This window comes from Catharus ustulatus, chromosome 18 (assembly GCF_009819885.2).
Source record: "Catharus ustulatus isolate bCatUst1 chromosome 18, bCatUst1.pri.v2, whole genome shotgun sequence".
NCBI classification, from domain to species: domain Eukaryota; kingdom Metazoa; phylum Chordata; class Aves; order Passeriformes; family Turdidae; genus Catharus; species Catharus ustulatus.
In genome coordinates this window covers 11856265-11876310 of record NC_046238.1, presented here as the reverse complement: position 1 = coordinate 11876310, position 20046 = coordinate 11856265, and the positions used below count along the sequence as shown (strand labels likewise).

The window sequence follows — 20046 nt, the reverse complement described above, 5'->3', positions numbered from 1 at the left end:
TTTCTAGAAAAACAGGATGTTCATGAATTCCTGCTGGATAACCTGAACAACGGTGGCATCTTGGAGCTGATGATGAGATATCTGAAAGTCATCAGCCAAAAGTTCCTGGTGAAGTGGCCTCCTGGCTTGTGTGAGGTGGTCCTCAGTATCTATAATAGCTGGAGAAAGCACAGCAGCAGCCTTCCCAACCCACTCCTGAGGGACTCAAGTAACCAACACATCAAGGTAATGCAGCACCTTTCCTTATTCTGTATTTGCTGTTGTCTTGGTGTCAGTGTGCCAGAAGTACCCAGCCGAAATCCAGCAGGCACAGGTTTGGCTTAGCTCTGTCCCAGCTGTAGTAACTGTCCTAAACTTTGGTGCACTGCAGCTCCTGGAGCTGTTCCTGAGCTGAACAGACCTGGCTGATGCAACATGCAACTCTAACCTGTATCTAATGTGTATTTATGCACAGCCACACCCACAGAGATGTAATAGACATAGATGCATTTTACCCTTTTATTCTGTTGTTACTCTTTCTTTTATCCCCTCTCTCCCTTTCCTTCTGGTATGACACAGTTTTGTTTTGTCATCAGGTCAGTACAGAGGCTGCCCTGTTCTCACTGGCTGATTGAGGGTCAGCATTGCTGCTTTAGAGTAAATACAGTGTAGTTTTAAGATATCCCAAAATTTACAGTAAAAAAAACCCCAAACAACAAAACAAACCAAAACCACCTCCTCCTCAGCATTACCATTTTATTACTTAGTTTCCTGACAGCAAATAGAACAAATAATAAGTTCTTTACAATCATGTGAAAAACAGCTTAATGATAGAAGCTGATATTCCTTGAATTATAAAACCGGTTCTAATACTTGGCCAACGAGCCAGCCTATGTTATCTTTTTAATGTTAGCAGTCTGTATTCATTTGGAAAGTTATTTGCCTTTGGTATGACTTCAGCTGGAAATAGTTCTTCAGATCAAGTGTTTTTACTTGTTTGCAAATGAAATATTAATTATGAAAATTACTGTGTTCCATTGATGTCATTTACCAACCAAACAAAAATGCCTCATTGTAGCAGATGTTAATTTTTTATACATCCTGTGACTTACTTATGTATATTTTTCACATGTACATGCCCTTTTGTAAACAAATGTAAATATATTTATAAATGTATTCCCTTGGTTCTCATTATTACTGCATAACTGCTTACTTGTATGTAAATTTTGTCTTATTTTTCAAATGTCAATGCCGCTACTATATTCTGACATCGTGCTTTTAGCATGATTTGGCAATTTAATATAGTTTTATTTCAGCCTGATAAAAAAGTAAGGGTGACAGTTTTTTCTAACATCAGACGATGCTGTTCTGACCTTCTTTCATGAGCTGAGATTTTTTTTTTTTAATGCTTCTAAGTATTGTTTGTTTTTGGACCTGTTGATTTGTCTGTGGTATTGCACACCTTTAGGCAGAAGAAGTAGTTATAGCTTGGGAATAGAAATCCCAAGAGGACAAGATGAAGGCTTTCTTTGAAGTAAATTGCAAATTTAGTGATTTTTGGTTTTTTTTTTAAATATGCTTCTTTTAAAGTATTTTTTTAGTGAACACTCTTTTGATGTCTCCTTACTTTTTCTGAAGGATATGATGTTAATGAGCCTCTCTTGCATGGAGCTGCAATTAGATCAGTGGCTACTGACAAAAGGGAAGAGTTCTACAGGTGAGAGAGAACTTCATGTCTCTGAAAACACTGGGGGTATATGAAGAAAAGTTCCCAACAATTCACAGAATTTTTGAGCTATTTTTTCTTAATATCTTCCAAATCTGTGCTTTACTGAACTATCAGTTGTTTGCCTTTAGGTAGGTCAGTACCTTTTGAAATTCTGGTATGTGGGACTCTTTCCATGGGGTGCCAGTAACTTCATGATAAAATGTAATTACAGTAATTTCACGATTATAAGCCGCACCATTTTGACCAAAATTTTGGTCCGAACCTGACGTGCGGCTTATAATCAGGTGCGGCTTATATACAGACAAAGAATGAAAAGTTGCTGTTTTACTTTGGAGGACAGGTGTCTGCTGAGAAAGACAGGAGCTTTTCTTTGAAATGGAGAATGTAAACACCCTCTCTGCAAATTATTATAATTTTGAAATCAAGGGGCTTTCAGGCAAAGATATGGGAATTAGGAATAACAGTTCTTTACTAGGGAAATTAAAATAGAAATACAGTACTACAAAGAAACAAACTGCAAACCCTGACAAAGTCAGAGTACAACCTGACACCCTGTCAGGCAGGGTGTTGGCAGCAGTCCCATTCCATGGTGGCTGCATCCTCCTGCAGTGACAGATGTGGCTCAGTTGGAGCAGTGCTCCTGTACAAGGTGCAGTTTCCCTCTGCAGCTCCAGTGGTGATGTGGAGAAATCCGGTTTTCCTCTGGAGTCCAGTGGAGAAAGGGGCTCCCTTAGTGTCCCAAAACCTCTGTTTTTATCTTGGTAAGAAATGTTGGTCTCTTCCCCCTGGCTGGAGCAACTCCCAGTGGGATGCAGTAATTTTATCAGTCCCACAGTGGGACTCAATGGGCCATTAGCAGAAAATGACTGGCTGGAGGAAGGATGGGTTGTGAAAAGATAACGAACAATGCCCTGCCTGGTTTCAATGGATGGCCCATTAGCAGAATATCTTCCACAGAGATCAGGAGCACTGACCCTCCCTCAACAGATGGTGATAGAATAGATACCTTTTATCACACTCTGTATGGTAACGTGCAGCTTATAATCGTGAAATTACTGTAATTGACTTGCAGTTTCTCCACGAAGTTGCCCTGCTGCCTCTGTGAATGGAAAGTTTGGTCCTGACTTCCCAGGAACTCATTTTTTGGGAGACCTGTTGCAGCTGTCGTTCGCGTCTTCGCAGCGGGATTTGTTTGAGGAGGGCTGGATGGAGTTTGTCACTCGGGTGTACTGGCTGAAGGCTCGCTTTCTGGCACTGCAGGTTTGCTTTACTTCTGGTTTAACAAACACAACTTTTCCCAAATTAGAGTCAATATTGTTCACATGCAGCTGGTTCGGGAATCTCTACTCTTTTAAGCACGTGGATAAAATCAGCTTAAAACAGTGATTTCATTTTACTTTTAAATATAATTCACTATCCCTGAGGCTTGAGGTGGAAATACAGTAGGAGGTTTCACATGCTGAGCAAATAGTCAGATGTGTTCATTTTATGTCTTTGTTTGAATTAACATGGGCTCACCTTAAAAAACAATTATTTGTACTAAAATTACTTAGAATACTCTTGTGGAGCTGCAGAACATAAGATTTTTAGGACCCTGGACTCATGGACATTATCAAAGTCTCAGGAAGTCCAAAATGCAGATTTTAACTGAAACCAACTCTGTTTTATTACTCTTCCTCCTGCTTTTTCAAGGTGGCATGGTTCTGCTTTTGAAGACTTTTAATTTAATATGCAAATTTTGAAGCAGAGGGTTTTAGACCTATCACTGAGGGAATAATTTGAAGGAAATGTTATTTGATCCCAGTCTTTTTTTTCCCCCTCTAAGTGTTGCTTCCCCAGGACATCAAAGAGGGTTTTTTAATGCATTAATTATGTTTAAATCAATTGTCAACTAGTTATGAGAGTCAATTTCATAAGTGTGAACTAACTTGTTTCTTCTCTTTTTTTGTTTTGCACCTAAGGATTCCTTTTTAGTAAAGTTATTTAGGAAAAATAAGACTTCCTATACAACTACTGGCATTTTTTTCCTTGGGATATGCAGAGCTGTATTTTGCCTTTGCATTCCTTCCTGACCTTTCAACTACTTTGCCCAAAGCAGATAGAATTCATTCACTTTGCAGAATATACAAATGTTTCTTGACTGTGTTTTAATTTGCACAGATGGAAGAGTTATTTTTTGTTGGTTTACTCTTCTGCCTTTTGTAAAGGAAAGGGTTTTAGCACTCCAGACCAATCTTGCAATTTTATGCAGACTGAATTCTATTTTTCTCATTTCTTTTGTCTGTTATTGAAATAATTGGGAAGATATTATAAAATAGTTTTGCTTTAGTTTGAGCTATTCAGTTGAATTTGTTTTTTAATTTTTGAGGACATGCAGTAATCACACTGGCAGTGGCTGCATTAAATTTAACCATTTTCTACAAGTTTTGGAGACCTGTTCTGCAGTGAGAACCTGAGGATTTTTTGGTTGATTGTTTTCCTCTGTACTGTTTCTCTAGGGAGACATGGAACAGGCACTTGAAAACTATGATATCTGCACTGAAATGCTGCAGAGCTCCACTGGCACACAAGGCAAAGCTGGCAATGAGTGTAGCATTGTGATACGGTTGCCTAACCTGCATGTGGATTCTGTGGTCTCTTTAGAGGAGGTAAGAATTCATGTGCAGGTGTGTGTTCCCTGTTCCATCCCTCACACTCCAGCTCTCCCAGTTTCACGTGTCACCTATGAATTAGTTCTTTTGTGATGGAAGTTTACTGTCTCAGAGTGAGGATTCTGTACTTGAAGATGATGTCAAGACTACTGTCTCTTTCAAAACTACAGTTTTTGGATCTGTTGTTCCTGTACATCTTTAGATTGCTTTTATTCAAAATAAAAATATTAAAACAGTTGCATGTGCAGCAGTAGATTGAATCAGTGTTTTTCTTTTTTTTTAAACATTAAGAGCTAAACTGCTGGGAGAAGTGTCAGTAGTCAAATATATGTGAAAATAAAAGTTAAGATTGTGTAATCTGTGCAGATTGAAAAGAACCTGAAGTCTCTGGAGAGATGCCAGTCCTTGGAAGAGATCCAGCGGCTGTACGAGGCGGGGGATTACAATGCAGTGGTGCATCTGCTCCGGCCAACCCTGAGCTTCAACGGCTACGGCAGAGCCAAACATCTGGAGTTTGTCACATCCATACCAGAGAGACCAGCACAGCTGCTTCTCCTCCAGGTTTGCTTTGTTTCTTAGCAGATCTGTTTCAGTAAGGAATTAAGACATTCCTGAAAACAGGATGGAAGGGTTTCTGGAGTGGGTGTTAACAGTTACGAGTCTTATTTACAAAGCAAAACATGGAACCAAATCTGTAAATGCTCTGAAGAGTGCAGCTTTATCGACATCATTAGCAGTGTGCCAGCTTTTACTGACTGAGAATGTGGCTGGAGATACAAGGTGTTGAGGCCTCCATGATATGAACAGAAACTTGAATCATTTCCTGAGTTATTTTATGGATGGATTCATGCTGCTGTTGACTATGTGGTGACTTAGAACCATTCTGAAACTTGGTTATGTAGCATATGAATGATTTTTATGCTGTGAAGACTCTCTCCTGCATGAATGAGAAACTGCTGGTACAGGCAGTGTGATTGCTGTAGAGTTAGTCCATTTGACACTGTAAAAATAAGTGTAGAGTTTATTAAGTTATTTGAGGGGAAAAAAAGTTTGCACAAAAAAGGCTGATGGTCTTTTTACTGGGCTGAACCAAAACCTACAGTTTCCATGCTATCTCTTGACCCAACCTCTTGAGAGTGGCAAGAAGCAGGAGAATGTTGCTGTTACACTGACCTTAGAGTTGTTACTTTGTTATTTATAAAGTAATAAAATGGTAGCACACTATCATAAACATCCAAACCCTGTTTCTTGTAAGGGCCTCTATTCAGCTGTAAGTCATTACAATTACAGACCTACAGCCATTCCTTTCCTCTTTTCTTTCCTTGCATCTCTTATTAAAGCAGAAAGATGTGATGATTTTTTTGTATTTAAATCCTACTTGTGTATTTGTCATCCAGGATCCATGCACCTCCTATTGTCCTTTTAACATTGTGTTTAAAGGTGTCCTGTTTCTTTTCATTGAAGTAATCACATTAACTGAGTATAGTGTTTGGCTTTGCCCTGCTGTGCATTCACGTTTAAAATAAACTCCTCATTGTTATAATAGATCTTTTTCATGTTTACATTCCCTAGGACTCCCTGCTCAAACTGAAAGACTACAAGCAATGCTTTGAATGCTCAGATGTTGCCTTGAATGAAGCAATTCAGCAGATGATTAATATGACAGCAGCCTCTGCTAAAGAGGAGTGGGTTGCTACGGTAACACAGCTGCTCTCAGGAATCGACACTTCATTATCATCAGTTAACAGCATCTTGAAAGACTCCTCTGTCACACCCAGCCTCGTTCGGTTAACAAACAACCTGATCCAGGTAACCCGGGCCCTGCACCAGCACAGATGGGCTGTGTGCTGCAGACCTCCCGACGTGATGCAGCTGCTGTGTGAATTCCCACCCCCTCCTAGAGGTGGTTTGGGTTACATTCCTGTTACATTTTTGTGAAGATGGGTATTACCAGGTTGTGTGAGCATTGTCATGGTCTGCAGTGTGATAGATCATACTGAGCACACACCTGTGCTAGAACCAGTACCAGCAGGTACCTTTAGACACCGAGCTGCCTAAGACAATCAAAATATGGTGCTAAGATAACCCAGCACTGGGGTTTTAGGCTATTTGAAATGGTGATAATGTGAAGATTGAGCTGCCTGGGTGGTTAAGTTATGGCTCTGATCTTGCCTGTATGTGCTTCAGGCTGGAGGGCAAGGTCCCATAAACCTTACAGGCATGGTAGAACTGCTTGCAAGTGCTGGCCAAAGTGTTTTTCTGGTAAAAACAGAGAGGGTGATCTGAACAGGGCAGGGGAAAAGTGAAATGTGAACTGTTTCTAGAATTATGAATTCAGCTAATGTTAGCCTTTTACAGAAGGTACTTTCAGACCTCAAAACTGAATTTGCATTTTCAATCCAAGTAACAAATGGCAGGCTTACAAATGGCAGTTAGAAGTGGGTCCAGTTAATGCCAAAATTCAATGTGCTTACAATTCTCAAATCTCCATTTACTTCAGTAAAAGCCAAGGACCCTTCAGTATTTACAAAATCATACTCTCATTGTGCAAAGTTGTATGTGTTATGGAATGTAATGGAATTCTGGAGAACAGATTGTTCAGGCATATCATTTATTTGGTATCTTTAATGATTATAGTTGGTCTTCAACAGCTGTTGTAAGACCTGTTCTAGAATTCAGGAATATTTTAAAGTTCCTCTTCATCTGAGAAATTTCTTGTACAATAATGAGGCCTAATAATGCCAAGAATCAATGCTGTGTATTTGCTTACCATGAATTGCTTGTATAGCATATTAACAGAGACACATGTAGGTGGAAAATGAGGGTGCAAGAGGAATGTCAGAGCAGGGAAAATAATCTACAGCCCTTCCCCTACTGGCTGATCTACCTCTAGCATTTTTCTGCCACTTGTGAGAAGCTGAGACTCAACTTTAGATTATTTCCTTGGGGTAAAGCCTGTTGCCAGCTTTGGGTTGTTTGGAAAGGATTCACACCCTACCTTTGTCTTGCATCACTTTGTCTGTGTAATGTCTGTTTCTTCATTAGATCATAGACTGCAGCATGGCTGTCCAGGAAGAACCAAAGGAGCCATATGTGTCCTCAGTGCTTCCATGGATCATCCTGCACAGGATCATCCAGCATGAGGAGGATGCTTTTCGATCCCTTTGCTGCCAGCAGCAGCAGAACCAGGGAGAAGAAGGTGGATTATTTCTTCTCTTTTACATATTGGACCTGAGCTCTTTACCATCTAGCTCAGGAATATAAGTAAATACATAATAAATACTTGTTTGTTGTCTCACCTTGCTGGCCAAAGGGAGTAGAGGGCTATGCAATCATCACTTTCCACCACAGAGGAAGTTTTTGCCAGCTGAAGCACTGACTCAGATTTAACTCACTTCTGTGCTACCCTAATATTTACCCATTTCTTTCTTCCAGTGAACCCTGATACCCCTATGTTGCCTTCTTCACTTATGCTGCTGAACACAGCTCATGAGTATTTGGGAAGGAGATCCTGGTGTTGCAATTCAGATGGTGCTCTGCTCAAGTTCTATGTAAGTATTGGCATTGTGGAATAACTGAGGTTGATTCTGATTGATCTCTGAAAGCCCTCTGGCCAAGCCACACCTCAAAGCAGGAAACAAAGTTCAAAGTTAGATTGTTTATTACCTTGTCTTCATGTTAAATATACACTTTTAAATCTACTTTCCATCTTCTCCCAGGCATGAAAATTTAAGTCAGTTTATTCTGAATAGCAAAGTCTTGTTGTTCCAGACCCTTTTCGATAGGTCTGCTTCTGTCATACTTCCCATTGTTCTCTGGACTTACCTCACTGAGAATAATAATTTTCTTCTGTTTTTTCTCCTTTGTTTTGCTTCTTGCACTAGTATCTTATTTTGTTCATGGGATTTGAAAGGGAACTAGGAATAACCAAGCAGTCTGATAGAACTGTACATCATTCAGAAGCTAAAAAAACCTGTAGTGTTACATCTTTAAAATTGCTAAAATAACACAGTGGGATTTCATATACATCTTGTCTCAGTGATTCTAAATAAGTTGCTCACTTCACAGGGCTGAATTTGTCAAGTGTTAGGTAGGGTTTGCACATTTTCAGTGTACATAAATACTGTTTATCATGTAAAAATAACATATTTAAACTTTCAGCCAAGAAAATTCAGTTTTGAACAGCTTGGTTGGTTGCTTCTTCCAAATCATAAGAGTAAAGATTTGCAGGTCATCATCTGCCCTCAGTTACTGAACTGGAATGCTCCTGATTGCTCCCACATCCTGAGGTGTTACCTGGCTTTACTCTGAAGCTGTGATGAATTTTAACTGTTCTGCTGTTGATAAATTTGTCTTGTTTGATTATATCTACATCGATTTTATACCACAGTCTGAAGAAATAGCAGTTCTATTGTTTTCATGTTATTAACTAAGTATTATTTAAAATATACATACAGAATTCCATCTGTTGAACAATGATGAGAATGAAGAATTACTTTAGCCCTCCATTTTCCTGTGTGTTAAGGCTGTTCTTTGTTGTTCAGATTAGTGTGTTACATCTCATATGCTCCAGGAATGGGTGTCTGGGCAGTAATGCTGTAACATTATTAGATGGTTGACCTTTTTAAGATTATTCCTTGAAGTCTCATTGTTACACCAGAAAAGAAATTTCCCGTGGTTAAGTAGAATATTTCTGTGTGTTTGCTCATTTTATCTTAAGCTCAGAAAGCCAAGTGTTTCCCTGAGCAGAGCACTGACAGCCTGGGACAGCCTGGCTGCTGCAAATCCCAGATAATGGGGTGCTGTGGCATCCACAGAGCTGTGCTCTACAGGGACATTTCAGTGGCACTTTACAGATTCAGCTTGACTTCACTGAGGTTTATTACCTTCAGCCAAGAAAAAATCATGATTAGTTCTGCATAGAGCTACTTAGGAATCTCTTAATTTCCTTTCTCAGCACTCTCTGGAGCTTATTAGCGACAGCTCAGTGCCAGACCCCATCTACCTCTGCATTTGAGCAGCAGCATGTCCAGGACAGTAATTTAGACAGCTGGGAAGGATGGCACAGAGAGCCTGAGGGGTTCTGCAGGAGTCAGCTCAGCCTGCTAGGAGTGAATGAGCAGTGTTTGAACTGAGGCTGATTCAGGGTGGAACTATCAGATTATCTCTATGTCCTGCTCTCCTCAGCCTCCCTGGTGTTAGGAGCATAATGCTGATACACCTGAGCTGCCCCTGCAGGGACTCCAGAGGCCTTATTAGCTCAGGCCTTGTGCTTCATGAAAATAGATGGGCTGTTCCCAGGCTGAGCTTGCCCAGGGATGTGATGAGTCTGAATTGTGCCTGAAAAATGTGCCTGTACCCACAGCCTGGGGAGTCACAGAGCATGGGCTGTGAGCCTGGGCAAAGTACAGATGTCTGAGAGCTGGCAGTGGATTTGCAGTGAGATCTTTGCAAATGCCATCAGATACTTTAAACAAAATGTTCCATTTTCAGTAACAGAATTGCCCACTTACTAAACTAAAATATAATATAGTATTATCAAACACAAGAATTTAGTTTTCACAGATGAGAGGGTATTGGAAGGATAGGGAAAGACAAAGAGAAAATGGATGAATTATTTGAAGAGATGGGCAGCTTCAAGAATGTGAAAAGTGTGTTTCATAGATCAGTGTTAAATGATCACCTTCTGTAGGTGAACTGTCTGCTCAAGGACCTTATACTGTTGTGGATGAATGTGCTGTGCAAGAGAATGTGTTAATATTAATTTAGGCCTTTAGCAATAGTCTCAATTGTTAGGGACAAGAATTCCCAATAATTAGGAATTCTTGGGTTTGTGCCAAGAACTGAAAAGTTAAATAAGAACACAGGACATTGTTTTGAATGCTGTTCAAATGAGAATTCGTTGCTGCTGTTAGATGTGCTTTTGTTTCCAGCAGTAGGAATAGAAGGCTTTTGTTGCAGTACCCTCTGATGCTCACTGTTTTTCTTCAGTAAGTGTAGTGAAATAAGCTGTAAATTTCAAATGTTGTTCAGAAGTTCATACAAGGAAAGTGCTGACAGTAAAGGTGTCTGCTGGGACTCAGAATGAATGAGTCTGCTGTGACTCCAGATGTCATTGAAATGCTTTCTGAGAATTGTCTTTTTTTCCAGGGGTTTGGCTCTTAATAAACAGTACCTTGATCAGATATTTTAAGCAGAAGAGAATCAGCATCTTGTATTTAAATCCAGCTCTTAAAAATGAGCTTCTTAAATGCAGAATGTCAGACTTTTGCCTTGTAAAGCAGTGTTTGTATTGACAGGAAACCTCATCATGATGAGAAACTTCTTGTAGGATCATGCATAAATAATTGAGTTTGCAATCCTAGATGTTAAAAAATGATAAATAATCCTAGATGTTGAAAAATGATAAATGGTCACAAAAAACAATTTCTTTCCTTAAATTGAAATTCCGTAGTGGAACACACTGAAATTGAATCTTAAACCTCAGTGGTTGTGTGGGTTTTGTTTTGGTTATGAGATAAATATCCAGAGTCCCCCCTACACTGGTTGTTCTTGGTGAGCATGTTTTTATTGACCTTGAAATGGAATGTGTTCCTTTCTGATCCTTTCTGTCTTCTTGGAATGTGTTCCTTACTGGTTCATTTTTTATGGAAGCTTAGTGAGAATTTTCAAAGAGTTACCTTTCTTCTCTTGGTGTTCAGCTGCAGTTTTTATAATGAATGTCGTAAAGTATCAGCATCTTCCAAAATATTCCACTGATGGGTACTTTCTCTTGTAGTGTTGAAGGTAAAGATAGCAACCTGCTACAGTGTTCAGTAATTTGGGATCAGTCCAGCCACTTCCCTTGGTGTGTAGCCATCTGTGTAGTACTGTTCACACTGTTCAGTTCTGTAGTCCTCTCTTAGCCAGATTTTCATTAACTCTCTCTCTTCTTTTGCTGCAAAGTCCTTTCCATCCTGCTTTTTTTGTGCAGAGAAAATTGTCTGGTTGTGAGTTAGGGCAGAAATTCTTCTGTACCTTTTCCTTATTCACAGAATTGATGGAGTTCACAGTTGTATTCACAGAAGCAGCTTGGTGTGTAGGGGAGAACTTTGAATGATTTTATGTCTGAAACATGAAGCTGATATTTAACCTCATTGATTAAAGATAAGTGTTTGTGAATTACACAGGAAGAAAAATAAAAGCCCTTCAGTGCTGCTGCAGTGCCATTGGAATGACTTGTGTGAGATCAGTTTACAGAAATACATGAGAAATATTTGGTTGTTATTGGAATAAATCCATGTAGTCCCTTAAAGTTGTTTTCATCCTCTGCCTTCAGACAGCTGGGCAGCTCACTGTGATCTGCAGGTGACCTTGTCCTTTGTGCTTGGCTTGTAGGTTCAGGTGTTACAGAAAGAACTTGCAGCTTCCACTTCTGAGGATACTCACCCATACAAAGAAGAGCTGGAAACAGCCTTGGAACAATGTTTTTATTGCTTATATGGTTTCCCTAGCAAAAAAAGCAAAGCAAGGTACCTAGAAGAACATTCAGTACAGCAGGTAAGTTATGTGGTATCCAATGTCAGGATATCCTGAAGTGATGAAAGATGCACTCTTGTTTTGTTCTAATGCACTTTGATATATATTGAAGAAAGATTGCTTTTCTTTCCTTGTAAATTTAATGTATTTTGCACATTGTAGAGAATAAACTAAAAGTTTTCATATTTTTTTTAATTATAATGAATCAAATAGTTTAAATTAAATGCTAGTCTTATGTAGTCTGCCATTCTGAAAGTATTGAGAAATTTATTTTATTAAGCTATCACTTTCCTGTTTTCAGCTGAGAAGAAGTTCAAGGTTGAGGAAAATTTAGAGAGGAAAAGTCAGCTTGAGAGAAGAAAACTTTAGCAGCCAGCCATTCAGTTCATGAAAGTGAAAAATGTTTCTGTTAAAAGTTTGCAAGTACATTATCTTATCACTTGTTTTGACATCTCTCATGGTAAATACCTGGCAACTGTTTATAAGAAATGTGAAATTCAGTTGAATTTAGGAGAAGGGCAACTATAGAGTGCCTCTGGAAGAGGGTTGGAATATTAAGGGAGGAAGAGAAAAGTACAGGGCAGCAATACAATCCCTGCCTTGAGAAACTTCACTGATGTTCAGAAAACCCCAGGCTATTTTGCACTTACCAAATGCAAGTGATCATAGATCAAAACCATTTTCATACAAGCAAAATGATTGTGTGGCTCTGTTGAACAAACCTTTTAAAGTACACAAATCCTCTTACTGTTCATTGAGTATTTGGAAATTTTGTATGTTAGATGTGCATCTCTGAGAGTGAAGATAATGAGAGAAAGGGGATAAGTAAGAAAAAGGGATGTTTAAGGAGATTACTCTCTGCAACTTCCCCTTTTTTCAATGCAGAACAAAATTAACTGTAATGGTAAAGTGAACTATACAAGGAGAAAAACTTAGTCTCTAGAAGAGAACTGTGAATTCTTTTGGGTACTTTTCAAGAAAGAAAAGTGAAGAGAAAATGAGGAGTAAATTCCACAAGTACCTTTCTGTATTGAGGCTCAGAATTTTGTCTGATTCCCATTTCATTAACTCTTTTTACTTGGCTCTGAAATGGAAGGGGAGGGGTTCTCCATGTCTTACCCATGATCTCAGTGTCAGTCAGAATGTTTGCAATTTACCCTTGCTTATAAACAGCTTTTCTGAACAAGTCTTTTAAGCAAGTAGAATGAATTTATTTTTACTTTATGTTGACTTTAGTGGCATACACTAAGTTACAACAATATCTTTGTTAAATCAGGGGGCAGTATGTTGTATTTGTGAGCAGCATAAATTAACAGCACCTCTAGCTCTCTTCTTGGGAGGTTTAACTTTGTTCCTGCTAGAGTAATATCTACATTCTTGTGAACTAGAAAGGTTATAGAAAACCATCATTTGAATGAATTTGACTTGAATTTTGGAATTTGAAGTATTTTCTTCCCCTCTCATCTACCTCCCTCTTCAGGTTGATCTGACATGGGAAGATGCTTTGTTCATGTTTGAGTATTTTAAACCTAAAACTCTTCCAGAATTTGATAGTTACAAAACCAGTACTGTGTCTGCTGATTTGGCCAACCTCCTAAAGAAAACTGCCACAATTGTTCCTCGAACTGACAAGCCTATGCTGAGCCTTGAGACTGTGTCTGCCTATATTGAAGGAACATGCAGCAAGGTATAACTGATTGTTCTTTTTAAAAATGTAATTGAAGGAAGTAAAAATTGATGTTGCTATTTTTATGTTGACTTTGAGATTATTAGTGGAATGATTTATTCCATGATGTTGGGTTTGCTTGGGTAACTGCTTTTAAATAAAATAAGAATGACCCCACCAAAGCTTTTAGTCTTTGCATGGTAAGGTATAGTCAGCATGAGATATTCATTAGTACTTGTAAGTGCTCTGTGTCTCTGTGAAATGCTTTCTATGTCTTCATATTCAAAACCTTCATATTGTGTGATGAAAAAGCTACTTCCTCTGCAGGCAAGAAGCAAATGTGCAGCTCATTTAATAGGAACCTTTGGCTTTTTGATTTTCAGGCACCATCTCTCCCTGAGGGTGCAGACTATTCCCCACCAGTGGTGACTGAGCTGTATTATCTCCTGGCAGATTATCATTTCAAGAACAAAGAACAGTCCAAGGCCATTAAATTTTACATGCACGACATTTGTATTTGTCCAAACAGGTCAGTACTTTTGAATCCTGCTGCACATCCTTCATTCTTCTCGCTTCTTTCAATACTGAAAAGCAGACAACTGGTTTCAGGAATGAAAAAAAAAAACCAAACAACCAAAACTCCCACCTGCAATCCATTATCACAGGTCCATTGTATAATTAAGGGCATCTCTAAAGCAACCCAACAGAGGAAACAAAACCCAAAATGTAGGATTAAATATTTGATTGCTTTGAAATTAAAACCAAAAATGAAAAGAGGGGGAAAACTAAACTGAAATAAAGAGTAACTGTGAAGAATGAACTGTTTGTACCTTTTGTTCTTTGCTTTGGCATGTTCATGCATGATAAGGAGTGAAAAATGCCATCATTTGATAGTGTAGCTATAGCACAAATATCATCCTTTAGTGGATTAATTGTTTATGCTGATCTCTTCCTAAAAGTGTTGATCTTGCTGCTAGAGAACTGCACAGTGAATACAAGTAAAGTATTTAAGTGATATTTAAACAAAACCACCTTGTTTCTTGATAATTTACAACTCATTGAAATACCATCAAGATTAAACTCTCATCTTAAAAATAAAATATGTTCTGAACATTAGTCTTCCAAATTAAATTAAATAACCTTTAAATTTATGGATTAAATATAGAGTTTGCATATTAGGTGTTATCATTTTAATTCTCCTTGAAGTTGATAGATCAGGGTCAGTGACAAAACCCCTAATTTGGTAGATTTGAGACAAGAAAATTGTTTCTAAATCCAGTCACGTAACAGAGACAAAAGGGAAGGTGAAGGCACAGAGCAATTTTAGATGTGAAATCTTCAGAGGAAATAGCTGTAGTTTAATGTTATTGCATTTTGTAGTCTGGGACTTGTGACTAGCAAATGGCTAAAACTTTTGTTTAAAGGCAGATAAAGAAATTACCAATACCACCCCCTACCCATTTTTCTGTCATTTTGGTGTTCTAAAACTTAAATTCAAAAATCAATGAATGGAATGCATTTTTACTTTAATGTGTGTTATTTTTTGCTCAGAAGATGCCTTATGTGGTAGTATAGTATTTTTACCCCAGTCAAAATAGTTGGTACTTGTCTGTGCTATAGTTCTGTTCCATTCCCCTCAGGAATCTGACTATTGAGGTCACTTGACCTAGAAATGGGTTTTCAATTGGAATCAGAAGAAATTGCAAGCAAAAATATGAGAACATTATGGTTGTTGCCTTGGTGTTAAAATCATGGTAATATTGAAAACCCCCAAAGCAGCTGAATCCTGGAATTAAAGTGAGGTTGTGACCTGTGGAAACCACCCTTCAGACTGTATTGTCAATAAGTGTAGGGCTGGACCCTCAGCAGTCCTTCAGGCAGAAATTGCTGTTTTAGTTCATCAGAATTTTCCTACTTGAATGCAATTTTGGCTTTATGCTTTTTGTGCTGGAAAATGATTATGATTATTCACAGTTGAGTCCAGCAGTACAAGGTGTTATCATGTCTGCTGGCCTGTAGGGTGACAGCATTTTTACAGGGCTGTGTGGTTCCTGAGGGAAAAAAACAATGGGAGTACTGCCGTTAGAAATATAGATATACTGGCTTTGCATGGCAAATAAACATGGGTTTTTGATCTGTTTTCCATGCGTGACAGGTGCTGGGGGTAGTGCTTTGCTAGGAAACCACTTTAAGAAAATCAGTATAATTTAGGCTGGACAGCTTGTGTTCCACTCTGAGGAGAGGTGGAGGTACAGAAATCTGTTTTATGTGATGGAAGGAGGAAAAGGTTGTAGATAAGAGAAGACAAATCTTGTCTTTGTCCTCAGTGCAGTGTTCAGGGGGCAGTTTGTTCATGGCTTGTGTTCTTGCCTGCCCAGGTTTGACTCCTGGGCTGGGATGGCTCTGGCTCGAGCGAGCCGCATTCAGGACAAACTGAACTCCAATGAGCTGAAGAGTGATGGCCCCATCTGGAAGCATTCCACCCCTGTCCTGAACTGCTTCAAACGAGCCCTGGAGATCGACAGCTCCAACCTCTCCTTGTGGATCGAGTACGGCACCATTTCCTACGCCCTGCATTCCTTTGCGTCCCGGCAGCTTAAGCAGTGGAAAATGGAGCTTCCCCCTGAAGTGGTGCAGCAGGTGGGATCTGACAGAGACAGTATAAAGTTTGAAATATCTAAAATAAGGTTTTCTAACATAGTAAATTTTTAAATTAATGTACATGCTATATTCCACATATAAGACTGTATGGTTGCTTAGTAATGTTGGAAATTCCAATATTCATGTAATCTGCTGGTGGCAAGCAGCATTTGAAAGTTTTTTTTCCCTTCTTTTTCCTGTGTAAAATCAGTTCAAGCCTAATCTTTGAATTATCTTTTGAAGGTGACACAAAATTATTGTAACCTTCTGGGAAGGGGAGTTATATTTACCTTTCCTTTCTGTAAATGTCATGCAGTGTTTCCAGGAAAAGGTGAAATGCATATATATTGAAATAGTGAAGAGATCAGAAATAAGTGATACCTGTGTCCACATGTCATCTCTTATATCTAAAGTATCCTCCCTCTTTTCTATGTTTTTGGGCCATTTACCTAAACAAAAGATCAAAGTGAGAAGAAGATTTGTAGAATTTCCACTGAAAACATTATTATGCATTCATTATCTCTTTCTGCATAAGGGACCTGAAAAAGATTATTTAGAAATTTGTTGCTAAACCAAAATGAGCAATTCTAAATACACTCTGACAGTGATAAGAGTTACTTGGGAAAATGTTTTGTCTTTTTGCACCAGTGAACTCCATTTCTGATTTAGCTATTCTCACTTCCAAATATTACGTAGTCTGCAGCTGGAAGCACAGTGAAAAAAAGGAAGTTCTGCTCCTCTGCTGTAGTTTGTAAAACTTTCAGTGTTTGAACTACAGAGATCAGTGCTGGGAACGCCCTTTGCTTCTGGGAGAAGTATTTACAGGAGGTGATGAGTCTCACATCTGAACTGCCTCCAGCTCTGCATTAACACAGTGCTTCCCACAGACACTTTCCTGCCTAAGAACAAAGATGATGCCAGCCTGCAGATTAAAATAAAACAAGTTATTTATTAAAGAGTATGTTTGAAATAACAGTTAACAATAGAGTTTTCTTCTGAAGGGTTATTGCATCCAACAACTCCAAAACTAACTCCTCAGAAAATGAAATTACTGCATATTATGTCTTTGCCCTATCAGAAATTTGGTCTCCTGGTCTTGCAGTCTCTTGGCGATGAGGGATTTGTTGAAGAATTCCAGGGATAGCGCTGGAGTTATTTCATATTATCAGATAAAAGGAGCAGTACAGAGTAGCCATCTGAAGTTGAAGATTAAATGAGAATGTTTATTTAGGACTACTTAAGTCTTCATTTTTTTCCAAGTGAATATATTAAAAATGCATAATTTAGTAAGAAAAGCTCTATTATAATAAAAGATAAATTGAAACAATTTCATCTCACTTCCACAGATATATCTCTTCAGGAATGTGTTTCTCATACATAAAAACCTTATTATTCTCTTCTTCTTAGAAAATGTTTAGGAAAGGAAAAGTTATGTTTTAGTTCTTGGTTATAGCGACACAGCTTAAATTTATAAACTTCATTTTCAAAGAGAGGAAATTACATTAATGCATCTTTTGACCTAGTTTTTTTTACATGAATTTATTGACATTTAACTTTAATTTATGCTGTTAGTTTTTCTTTTTTTTTTTTTTGACGAGGTGGGGAGAATATTCATTTCAAAATTAGATACATTGCAAGCAAGATGAAATACTTTTCTTCACAAATGAGAGTGGTCCATAGTGGCTTTAGCAGACTTCAGTTGCAGAACAAAGCGAATAATTTTTTTCTTTGAAGAGTTAAGATAATTACAGCTGCCAAAAACTTACAGAATTGCTGTAGACCTGAATATTGGGTTGTTATTTTTCAGATTTCTATTTATATAAATAGAAATATAATCTAAAGATATAGAGGTATAGATATTTCTTCTGTATTGCTGTTTTGTTCTGGTTGTTTGTGCCAGGAGTTACTGGAGTGAAAAATCTATCCATAAACACATTTTGTGGGCTGTTGGGGTGCTTTTGACCCCTTGGGATGTATTTGGTCACGTGGGATGTGTTTGACCCCTTGGGATCTGTTTGACCTCCTGGGATGTACAGTAATTTCACGATTATAAGCCGCACCATTTTGACTAAAATTTTGGTCCGAACCCGAAGTGCGGCTTATAATCAGGTGTGGCTTATATATGGACAAAGAATGAAAAGTTACTGTTTTAGTTTGGAGGACAGGTGTCTACTGAGAAAGGCAGGAGCTTTTCTTTGAAATGGAGAATGTAAACCCCCTCCCTCCAAATTATTATAATTTTGAAATCAAGGGGCTCTCAGGCAAAGGTATGGGAATTAGGAATAACAGTTCTTTACTAGGGAAATTAAAATAGAAATACAGTACTACAAAGAAACAAACCCCAAACCCTGACACAGTCAGAGTACAACCTGACACCCTGTCAGGCAGGGTATTGGCAGCAGTCCCATTCCATGGTGGCTGCATCCTCCTGCGGTGACAGATGTGGCTCAGTTGGAGCAGTGCTCCTGTACAAGGTGCAGTTTCCCTCCGGAGCTCCAGTGGTGATGTGGAGAAATCCGGTTTTCCTCTGGAGTCCAGTGGAGAAAGGGGCTCCCTTAGTGTCCCAAAACCTCTGTTTTTATCTTGGTAAGAAATGTTGGTCTCTTCCCCCTGGCTGGAGCAACTCCCAATGGGATGCAGTAATTTTATCAGTCCCACAGTGGGACTCAATGGCCATGAGCAGAAAATGACTGGCTGGAGGAAGGATGGGTTGTGAAAAGATAAAGAACAATGCCCTGCCTGGTTTCAATGGATGCCCATTAGCAGAATATCTCCCACAGAGATAAGGATCACTGTCCCCCACCCTCAACAGATGGTGATAGAATAGATACCTTTTATCACACTCTGTATGGTAATGTGCGGCTTATAATCGTGAAATTCCTTATTTGGTCACTTGGGATGTATTCGATCACTGTGTCACTGAGGTCGAACATGTTTAAAAGTTGCATGGTGTTGATGCACTCCTGCATGGGCAGCAGTGCACATTTAGAGTTTGCCATGAGAGCTGCAGTGAATGGGTGTGCTGTGTTGTGTCCCCCTGGCTGCCTGCAGATGGAGGAGCGCAGGGACAGCATGCTGGAGACAGCCAAGCTGTGCTTCACGTCGGCAGCGCGCTGCGAGGGTGATGGTGACGAGGAGGAGTGGCTCATCCACTACATGCTGGGCAAGATTGCTGAGAAGCAGAAGCAGCCTCCTGTCGTGTACCTGCTGCACTACAAACAGGCAGGGCACTACCTGCACGAGGAGGCCGCTCGCTATCCAAAGAAGATTCACTACCACAACCCACCTGAACTTGCCATGGAAGCTTTGGAGGTAAAAGTTAAATGTGTGAACTCGAAGCCTTGTTCTCTGCAGAGTGTTAGGCACATGTAGATGGTGCTCTGCGTCAGGAAGCGTTTTCAAGACACACTTGGAGAGCAAAATGGAGCCTGTAAGTCAGGCTGATTTCATTTCAAAGGCAATTTGGACAGGTGGGTAGCAATTCCACTTCTGAATTTTGCTGCACACAGTTTTTATAAAAATCAAACCCTGCTATGACTCACAGGCATCTCATACCTGTAGGAGCACAAGTTCATGCGTGAGGTGGGAGCTTTGCTTTCACTGTGCTGTCTGGTAAAAGCAGTGGCTCTAGAACATACCCAGTGCTGACTTGCTTGCAGTGAGGCCAGTTCTCCTTTCTTTGTTGTGTTCCACAGGTTGTGGCTATAAAATTTGTACAGTGTTCACATTTTGTAATTTAAAAACCACTTTCAAAGGCAGGCAAAGTTTGATTCAGGTAAGTTCAGGTGACAGGCAACTCTCTTAGTGAACTCCTGCAGATTCTATAGAGAAAAGACTATTTGTAATAGATTAGAGCTACAGAT

The 20046-nt window shown here is 39.1% G+C and overlaps 1 protein-coding gene across 4 annotated transcripts in view; it reads left to right on the top strand.

The window, feature by feature from the left end:
- The window catches only part of CABIN1 (calcineurin binding protein 1), a 107999-nt gene that overhangs the window by 8537 nt on the left and 79416 nt on the right, over nucleotides 1-20046 (top strand). For all 4 annotated transcript variants that reach the window (XM_033075819.2, XM_033075820.2, XM_033075822.2 and 1 more), the window contains 13 exons: nucleotides 8-225; nucleotides 1618-1696; nucleotides 2781-2968; nucleotides 4207-4356; nucleotides 4726-4920; nucleotides 5932-6168; nucleotides 7405-7558; nucleotides 7795-7910; nucleotides 11737-11898; nucleotides 13358-13564; nucleotides 13927-14072; nucleotides 15922-16183; nucleotides 19235-19495. In XM_033075819.2, the coding sequence (XP_032931710.1) occupies nucleotides 8-225; nucleotides 1618-1696; nucleotides 2781-2968; nucleotides 4207-4356; nucleotides 4726-4920; nucleotides 5932-6168; nucleotides 7405-7558; nucleotides 7795-7910; nucleotides 11737-11898; nucleotides 13358-13564; nucleotides 13927-14072; nucleotides 15922-16183; nucleotides 19235-19495 (2375 nt within the window). The remainder of the gene's footprint in view (nucleotides 1-7; nucleotides 226-1617; nucleotides 1697-2780; nucleotides 2969-4206; nucleotides 4357-4725; nucleotides 4921-5931; nucleotides 6169-7404; nucleotides 7559-7794; nucleotides 7911-11736; nucleotides 11899-13357; nucleotides 13565-13926; nucleotides 14073-15921; nucleotides 16184-19234; nucleotides 19496-20046) is intronic.